The following is a 10,157-nucleotide window of genomic DNA, read 5'->3' on the forward strand; positions in this document are numbered from 1 at the left end:
AGAGATTTTTCTTGTAAGGCCTACAGAGTCAAGCAAACATGTTACTGGATTATTCAGGGTTCAGTTACAACCAACTCCAGTGACATATCATCCATTTTAACTCTCTTGGCTCCAAGCAAATGCTTACCTGAATCATCTCCCAGACACACCCAAATTCATAGTGATAAATTATCCATATACCGTGTTGGGAAGGTCACTTTTAAAATGGTTTCCACTACAGATTACAGAATACATGGCCCAAAATGTAGTTTGTAATGTATTCTGTTAAGTTACTCAATGTAACGTATTCTGATTACTTGATATATTATCATGCTTTTTGCAACTACATGAATGTACTATTGCTGTGATTTATTACTATTACTGAAGGGTACTCACCACCAAGCTAACATTGCTAGCTGGCATTAGCTGAGGTTAGTTCATAGACTGCTTTCAGAACTGCACATGATTATTTGCAGCTAGCAGGTTGTTAATGCTAACCATCAAGTCTAACAGTCTGCAGTCTAGTACACCGTAGTACATCGAAGATACTGAAGTGGCACATAACCCAGGTAGCTACCACAACTAAAACAAAGTAGCTGCAGTAGGCTAACGTTAGTTTTTAAAAAATAACTTTCTTTAGGTTGGAGGTGAAGTCTTTTGACGCTGAGAGCAGCTTGGTTGCTGGCAAACAGAGTTTGCATTGCACGGTCAGATTTCCCGTTCTTCTTTAAATGTGAAGTGGCGTCGGAATTTCCAAGTAAGAAAAGCATTCCTGCCCGTGCACTGCTGGCTCTGGGTCCACTGTGTAACTGACGCCACCAACATTAACAGGACGTTTACATTAGAGCCTCTTATTGCGTGTTTTGTTTGGGTTTCTGGTAATGCATGGAATTAACAAAATTAGAGAGGGGATAGCCTAATATGAAACAGGAGAAGACCGCTGTGTAATCCATTTATTTCAACAAAGTAACTGAATTCTAATCATCACCTATTTAAACAGTAACTGTAACAAAATGCAGTCACTCATATTTTGTATTTTAAATACGTAATGCCGGTACGTGTATTCTGTTACTCCCCAAAACCGCATTTCATGTTTGGTGACACGTTGTGCTTTATTTAGTCATGTCTCAAATCTTGTTGTAATTTGTGGTTTTGTTTAGTATTGCAATATGCAAACAAATACTGCTACTTGCCAGATAGTAGAGTGGAAAGCCATGGAAAACAAAATGAGAAAGCTGGAACAGGTATCGACTTTGATGAAATGCTGCCTGCTGAGGATTTGTGTGTTTACCAGCCAAGAGCAGCTCTGACAAAGACAGAGGCTGACAGAGTGAGGAGGAAATAGCTGTTGCCACATCAGCTTAGTAATTTACTCAACTTATCTTCACATAGTGCAAAAGCAGAAACACAGTGATGTTCAGTTCAGTTTTTTAATTCAATTTAACCAGTAACATGAACGATTATGTCCCCGAAAAAGGTTCCTGGGAGAAAAAACATCACGGAGCCCAAACTCCGTTATCCATGACAGGCGGTGGCAGATGGAAGGATTAACAGAGCTGGAGCTTCTTCACTTGTTGTGGCTTCGGAAGTAAAATATTTGCAAGAACAAGAAAGCAAACACAAATGTTCAAAGTGTCTCTCTGACTTTACAGCTGCTGGGTGAAGACCGATTTCAGGACATCGAGAAGATCAAGACGATTGGAAGCACCTACATGGCCGTCTCTGGTCTGTCACCTGAGAAGCAGGTGAGACCCTTGGGGCCGGCTGTTTTCTTTACTTTACATGAACAAAATAATTTGTATACATTAAATGAAAATAAAAGGTAATTAAGTGGTTTTAAAAATAATACGAAGATTTAATGAATCTGATTTCTAACATTCTGACGTTTCATTTCTCCAAACATGCTGGTTAGGATCCTCACACTAAGAGCGCCATCTGTTAGCTAGTTAAGTGTAACTTTGCTGAAAATTGGTTGTTTGATCAAAGTTTTGCAGCATGGCTGGAGTCAGTACCACATGTGAACTATTTTGCTTCTTGTAATTTGGTATTTTGAGGCAGAAGTACTAGAAAATATCAGAGGACTTTTCAGGCTGTGTGGAAGTAATTAAACTAATAAATAAAAATAATGACAGATCCCAGCCCGTCGCATCTGTTCGAGTGGAAGCATTAGATCGTGTGCCTAAAACCTTGAGTGAAGGCTTCAGTATCCACGGCAGTGAAAAGAGTTTTCTGACACAGTTCATCTCTGATGCGCCTGCCCTGCAGCTGGTCCTGATGTTCAGCTGACTCAGACCCTTCTGCTCTCACTCCCACAGCAATGTGAAGATAAATGGGGTCACCTGTGTGCGTTGGCAGACTTCGCCATCGCCCTCAACGAGAGCATCCAAGAGATTAACAAGCACTCCTTCAACAACTTTGAGCTGAGGATCGGTAAGAGCTTTGATGACGAAAGAGTAAAGTGGGTAACATTTTGTGGAGATCATCTCAGTCTAAACACTCAGAGTGGAGTGGACTCAGTTTTAATTTTCAATGACAAACACCAGAACGCTGTGTGAAGACAAGTGGGTAGTAGTTTCTGCAGTGCAGGTGAAAGAAATAAAAGCAAACAAAAAGCATTTTTACCTTTTAATGTGGCTGCAGCACAGAAATAATGTTCTCAGTGTCACTGCATCAACCTGAAATCCATGAAACTGAGAAAAAGCAACTGGTTGAATTGTTTCCTGTAGAAGCAGTAGGGTGTGCTTAGTTTTACCTTGTTTTTCAAAGGACTTCATATACTTTCTGACAATAAAAAGCAAAGATCAGCTGTCTCAAGGCAAACTCAACATCGAGGAGTGCAGATTGCGACAGCAGACTTCTTCGGGTTCTTTCAGTCCTTAAGTGCAGAACAACAAGTACACAAAGAGTCAGATGCTAATCAGTGCAAAATAAAATGAGAAAACAACAAAACGCACAGCTGGATGTTTAGTTGGAGATTCACTGACTTTTGGAGTCTCAAGTGGCCTTTTAAGGAACTGCAGTTTTTAGCACCTCCAGATTTGCATCATTAAAAATGAAAACAAAAGCAAGAAGACCCTTTTTGTGTTTTTAATAAAAAATGGTTCAGCCCCTAACAGCTGGTCCTGTGTGTTTTTGGCAGGTATGACTCATGGCTCGGTGGTGGCAGGCGTGATCGGTGCCAAGAAGCCTCAGTACGACATCTGGGGGAAGACGGTGAATCTGGCCAGCCGGATGGACAGCACCGGCGTGAGCGGCAAGATCCAGGTTCCCGAGGAGACCTACCTGATCCTGAAGGAGCGCGGCTTCGCGTTCGAGTACCGCGGCGAGATCTACGTGAAGGGCATCAGCGAGCAGGAGGGCAAGATCCGAACGCACTTCTTGCTGGGCCGCGTGCAGCCCAACCCGCTCATCCTGCAGCCCCGCAAAATCACCGGCCAGTACTCGCTGGCGGCCGTGGTGCTCGGCCTGGTGCAGTCGCTCAACCGGCAGAAGCAAAAGCAAATCCTCAACGAGAACAACAACTCGGGCATCATGAAGGGCCACCACCACTACAACCGGAGGACGTTGTTAGCACACGGTGGCTCCGAGGTGGGAGGGGGCCATCACGCTGAAGCAGCTGATAAAACTGAGCTGTCCTGAAGAGCAGACTGGAGTTTCAGTTCCACAGATCTCTCAGAGGCAGGGCTGCTCGTCAGCCAGAAATAGTGCCTGCGGTTGAGTTAAACCTAAGTGGGCGGAGCTAAAGAACATTTCTTTCTAGCATGTTCGCAAAAAAAACACAACAAACAAAAGTCCTTGAGGAGCTGTTGCAGTTTAAGCTGCTTTCAGGTCCTGAATTGTAAGTTTATGTTGTACTGAATAAAGGCTGTTTTCTGAAGAGCTACGTAGGCAGGATTCAAATCAGGAATGTCATCTTATCTCCCAGAAATCAAAAAATGCACCAAGAGTGAACAAGAAGGAAAGGCTTCAGTGCTAAACTAAACTGAACACGGCTCGTTAAAGTTTAAATCTACTACTTGTTTAATCTTTAGTGTTACTGGTTGGAAAACTTCAATGAGGAGCTTGTTTTAAGTAAACTGAGATGAAAGCAGTTTTTCCTCATTTTAATCTGAAATAGTCTTTCAGGAGATGCAAATAAATACCATAAAATATAAATACATTCCGTTTGTCATGCAACACCACGTAATATCAAGGAGAACAGGTCAACAGGATACAGCAGGAAGTTACTGATATTCTCCTCCAACATCCATCCTTCAGAGAAGTTAAATTATTTCATGCACATTTTAAAGGTGTTAAATTTGTTGCACTGAGTTTGGATGGGCCTGAATTTTAGTAGTGATGTCACTGCGAGCACTTTGAGTTCACTATGTCATGATTTTTGCCCCTCTACACATTTATATCACACAATGCAGCTGTAAACGCAGGAGAGCACCAGATCCAGACTTCATTCCAATACAGCGATGACTGAATTAACCTGCTGTGAATATTAGCAAACTTATATTGACTGAGCAGCTGTTCTTTTAAACTTTGTCATAGTTAAGATGTTGAAAAAGATAAACAGAGGCAGACTAGTAAGACACATTAGCTTACTTAACGACTGAACTGGCGTCAGTTCAAGGCCTGGAGTACACTGGTGGAAACCCTAAAGAAGATGAATCAGAACGAGGTCTTGCTTAGTTCATTGACAAATGTGGTTAAAGCCTTTGAAATGGTTACAAAGCAAACTGCACATCATGTGATATATAAATATCATGTCACTGCATCATTGCTATAGCAACGCCATGCTTTTACGGTACCCAGAGTGTACAGTAATGAAACAAACCCAGGTTTGTCTGAGGGCGGGAACTGACACAGCATGTTACTTTACAAAGTACGAATAATTTTACAGCAAAATATTTGCAAAAAATCCCAGTTCCTGCTAAAGGTGGAAACAACAAACAAAGTCACACCATCCAGCACAACCAGGCTATGAAGGAGAGGATGCTAGCAGCTGATGACGTGTGAGTGAGTGTCACTGGAGCACTTGCTAGATACACTTAAATGACAGGAAGAGAAAATGGAAGTTACTGAACTGGTTTAAAAGCTTGACTAAAAATACAACATCCAGTGTAGAAAATATGTTTGAGTTTTATATGGGAAATACTGTGTGGCTCCACTTACAAGGTGGACTTACTTTAGTTGTTGTTTGACTAAAGTGTTGAGCGTTTGCTTTGATTTAAAATTTTTAATGTCACAATTGCTAGTCTTGGTAGTCGAGAATCAGTCTGCCAGGACCTTTGCTCCTGGACGGTGCCCGGCACACATTGCACTAAACCCCTACGGTGCCTACGGGTGGTGGGCCTGCAGGAGGATGGGCCCATGTCCCTTTTTTGGGCTGTGCCCGGCCAGGCCCCATGGACTAAGGCCCGGCCACCAGATGCTCGCCCTCGAACACCTCCCTGGCTCCAGGGAGAGGCCCCGGTAACCCTATCTCTGGCAGGGTGAACTGTTCCCTTGGTCTTGTACTTCTGAGGGGGTCACCCTTGGATCTTCCAAGGGTGAGAAGTTCGGCCATCCGGGAGGGGATCAGAGTAGAGCCGCTGCTCCTCCACATTGAAAGGAGCCAGTTGAGGTGGTTGGGGCATGTCCCACTGGGAGGAGGCCTTTGGGTTTCCCCCGGATAAGCTGGCAGAGGTGGCCGCGGAGAGGGAGGTCTGGACTTCTTTGCTAAGGCTGCTGCCCCACGATTCAGCTCCGGATAAGCGGAAGAAGATGGATGGATGGATTAAAATTTCCAGGGAACACATGACGTAGACTACTTTTGTGCTTAGGTTTGACTTATTCTGGCACTACTATTACACTAAAACGCTGCTAGCATCTGTGCTAGCAGCAGCAACTGGTAGCAAGTCATCAGTGACAGCAGCTTGTTTGTTTACTTACACCTATAAATACTGCTGCTTGCAGCAACATTCAGTTCAATTTTATTTATATAGTACCAAATCACAGCAACAGTCACCTCAACGCTCAACATTCAGCATTTTATTCCCTATAACATCAAAAGTTGCAGTTTTTCTTAAAATGTCAATGGAATTTTGAAACAATATCACCTACCCCTACTTAGTAAATTCACCTTTGCAGGTTATGTAATACCTGCTGCAGGCTTTACACTCTCATACTGGTCTACATGTGACAGTTATGCACGAAGAAAAGCCCTGACCCCCAAAGAATAAGCTCTGCAGCAAATGTGCACTCTGCAAGCTTCCAACTTTGATTGTAAATAGAGGACTGGCGTAGCTACCAGAGTGTCACCCAGTGGTTTGTTAATTCTGACGTTTAGCTTCCATCAACATCTGTTTTTATTTTTTAAAAGCCAGATATGATGATGTTTGGATGTGAAGAATGCAGGGTGGAAAGTTTCAATCGAACAGAAGCTACTGTAGCCTGGTTAGCATCCAATGGCTATACTGGAGTTTGACTTGTTAACAAGTCTGGTCATACCCCTAGTAATGAGTTAAATTTTACAGTAGTCCTTATGCTCTGCAGCTTCACTGAATTGGGTACATGAATGGTTCCTCTGCTGCAGGTCCTGGTAAAGGCGACCCCGTAGCTCACAGCAGCTTTCCAGATCACAAGAAAGACTCCATCACTGCCATCGCCAGCTGCAGTGGAGCGCTGGTTCTTTCAACAGAAACCTGTCCAGTGAGTCTGCCAGCACGGGAAACACGAGATGTGAACAGGCCAATTGCTAGCTGGTTAGCTACAGCTGAATTTTCAAAATAAGGGTTTGTCCACTCAAAACAAGAATGGTGTCGAAGGGATGAAAAAAAGCTTTAAAAAAAAGTCACCAGATAAACTAGGTCAGCCATTGAAGTAAATCTATACTAATAATCTAAATTATTAAACTAAATCTTTTTTCCTTCTTTTCTTTTTTTTTTTAAACCAGGTTGTAAACATGTAAACGTGCTGATTTTTCCTGTATGGAGACAGACTCACCTTTGAAGCCTCGAGTGGTCATTGGAGGAATTGCAGTTTTTGGTACATTAGCTTCGGTTCATTTTTCAGATGCACTTGGCTTTAAAACTTTGCCAGTGTTTTAAAGAGGAATAAAGGGCACTCAGAAAGTTTTTCAGATCTTCAGGATAAACTCAACGCATTTTGGTGCGAAACACTGAATGTACACAGAAAAGCAGGCGCGCAACCAAGAGGTTCACAGATCTGCAGCCAAAGAGAGGTGGAAAAAACTTGCTAATCTCTGAGGTGATTATTGGAATTAGCATTGAGGCTCTTGCTCAATGCTAAAGCATTGAGCATTAGCATTGAGGCTAACTGGATTATATTGTTGTGGTGAACGAGCCTGCTGACCTTTCAACATCATGAATGTCATGTAAAAATGAATGAAAGTCACTTACATGTTTTCACCACAGTGACTTCTTTTCATCGTTCTAGGTTTACCAGGTAGCCCAAATGTGCTCAGAAAAAGAAAAAGAAAATCTCTGGCCCCTCCCACTTTGGGTTAACTCAACCAGTGAGATCATTTCTGGCTCCTGAACATCTCCGCTTTTGATGCATGTTTGAAGAACTGAAAGTTCTCTTTGGAGGAGAAGGAGAAGAGTAGGAGTTGGTTGTGGTTGAGGTGGGAAGGAAGGAGGGAGGGAGACTCATCCACCCTCACCCGTTCGATATCCGTTTGACCGATCCCCTCGGACTGTCTGATGTTCCTCCTGTCATTTCCCCTTTTTCATGTCACCTGACTCCCAACCCATCCCTGCCTATAAACCCCGCCCTGCTCTGACCCTCGCCCGGTGTCGATGTTTCTTTTTTGTATTTCTTTTATATATGAGAACACAATAAAAAGGGGTCTAATTTTTTATACAAACCATGTGTCTGGTTGCCTTTTTGTCCCGTTTCCATGGCTTCCCATGATGCCATCTCCACTGCACTCCACTCGGCACTCACACACCTGGACAAAAAAGACTCATATGTTCGAATGCTGTTCATAGATTTCAGTTCAGCATTCAACACTATAATCCCCCAACAGCTCATTCAAAAACTGGTCCAGCTGGGGCTCAACACCTCACTGTGCAACTGGCTGTTGGATTTCCTCACCGGAAGACCTCAAGCAGTACGGGTTGGCAGTAATACATCCAGCACCATCATTTTAAACACAGGGGCCCCGCAGGGATGTGTGCTGAGCTCCCTCCTCTTCACTCTGCTGACCCATGACTGCACTCCATCATACAGCTCCAACCTCTTCATCAAGTTTGCGGACGACACAACGGTGGTGGGTCTCATTAGCAACAGGGATGAGACTGACTACAGAAGTGAGGTGAGACGCCTGGCCACGTGGTGTGCTGACAACAATCTCTCTCTGAATGTGGAGAAGACGAAGGAGATTGTTGTGGACTTCAGGAGAATGCACACCCAACATGCTCCTCTGACCATTGACGGAGCGTCTGTGGAGAGAGTGAGCAGCACCAAGTTCTTGGGTGTGCACATCACAGAGGATCTCTCCTGGACGTACAACACCACAGCACTGGCCAAGAAATCACAGCAGCGTCTCTTCTTTCTCCGCAAACTAAGAAGAGCAGGAGCACCAGCCCCCATCATGTACACTTTCTACAGAGGCACCATCGAGAGCATCCTGTCGAGCTGCATCACTGTGTGGTTTGGAGCCTGCAATGCGTCCTGTCATAGAACCCTCCAACGCATAGTGAGAGCTGCAGAGAGGATCATTGGTGTCTCTCTCCCCTCCCTCCAGGACATTTACAGCACCCGTCTCACTAAAAAAGCCCTTTGCATAGCGGCTGATCCCACGCACCCAATGCAAAGCTTCTTCAAGCTGCTGCCGTCGGGGAGGAGACTGCGGAGTCTCCAGGCCAGGACCAGCAGGCTGAAGGACAGCTTCATCCATCAGGCTGTCAGGAAGCTTAACTCCCTCCCGATTCTGCCCCCTCTCCCCTCTCTCCTCCACGGTCTCACTGAACTCTGTCACACACACACAAACACACACACTCTCTGACTCACTCACTGGCCTGCACCAGTTACCAGTCACTTTGTGGAGCATTGGACTGCCATTACCTCATAAGACTTTGTTGTTACACTTTCTCTTACCGTACATTACTAAATCTCCATTTGCACTATTTGCCTATTTGCACTACTCTGCCTGGTTTACACTCAATGTCACTTACCCATTATATTGTATATTGTATAGCTTTCTTGTTATATGTAAAATTGTATTTATTTAAATTTTTACTTTTTAATTATTTTACTTGCATTTTTAATCACTTTTATATTTAAATATATTTAAATGTTCATTTGCTATTTATCTAGGGATTGAGAGTAACGCAATTTCTATTCTCTGTATGTCCTGTACATGTGGCAGAATCGACAAATAAAGTTGACTTTGACTTTGACTTTGAGGCAGGTTTAGATACACCCTAAAATGAAAGTCGAAATCCAAAGGTTTGTGGTGCTGATTATTTATCAACATTTGGTTATTACACAGATGAGCTTTGACTGAGGATTAGTTAAACCAAGTGCACTTCAGACATATGTCTACATTCGTTGCACAAAGCCAAGCACAAAGGTTAGTCAGTGATCGTCATCGAGTCATTAGTATTCAGTATTTCTAACTGAGGGAAATGTCTCAGAGGTTTCTGTGTAACTTCCTATGATGTAGCTGGTTGAATGAAAAGGAAAAGTGCTTCAGTCCTTCCTGTGTCACCTCTTAGCAGAGGATACACCAAACCATCATTTCTGAAAGGAAAGACCACAACACCATCACGTAATTCATAACAACATCTGTGTGTTACGAGGTCGTTTTCTTCTGTGAAGCACTTTGTAATGTGGCTTTAGAAAAGCACTCTATAATTACAGATTATGCATTTTATTAAAACGATCTGAATACATTTAAGATTTGATTGTCGTCTTATTGCCAGCCTTTAGGATTAACTAATTAATTAACCCGACTTAAAGGCAGGAGTCAGACTGGATCGTCTCTCCATCAGGAGAAAATAGGAACTAATCTCATTTCACGTTACTTTGTGGGCTCGTGTTCCATTTTCTTTAAAGTTCCAGCGTTCCAGTGTGAGGCGTCTTATTCTCTGTAATATCAACCAGTTGCTATTTATTTTTGTAAAAGTGTAAGCTGTATTATTCTAACCCTGAAGTGTCTTTATGAGACCCGTCCCATCTTTTGA

General features: G+C 43.2%; 1 protein-coding gene across 1 annotated transcript in view; it reads left to right on the forward strand.

Moving 5' to 3' along the window:
• adcy8 (adenylate cyclase 8 (brain)) overlaps positions 1 to 3,630 on the forward strand; it is a 142,227-nt gene extending 138,597 nt beyond the window's left edge. The window contains exons 16-18 of the mRNA XM_085388505.1: positions 1,632 to 1,724; positions 2,295 to 2,409; positions 3,119 to 3,630. Of these exons, the coding sequence (XP_085244631.1) occupies positions 1,632 to 1,724; positions 2,295 to 2,409; positions 3,119 to 3,618 (708 nt within the window). The 3' untranslated portion in view covers positions 3,619 to 3,630. The remainder of the gene's footprint in view (positions 1 to 1,631; positions 1,725 to 2,294; positions 2,410 to 3,118) is intronic.
• The last annotated feature ends 6,527 nt before the right edge of the window (positions 3,631 to 10,157 follow it).

Source organism: Rhamphochromis longiceps, linkage group LG18, assembly GCF_057381845.1.
Source record: "Rhamphochromis longiceps isolate RC_006_pf linkage group LG18, R_longiceps_female_GT1.1, whole genome shotgun sequence".
NCBI classification, from domain to species: Eukaryota; Metazoa; Chordata; class Actinopteri; order Cichliformes; family Cichlidae; genus Rhamphochromis; species Rhamphochromis longiceps.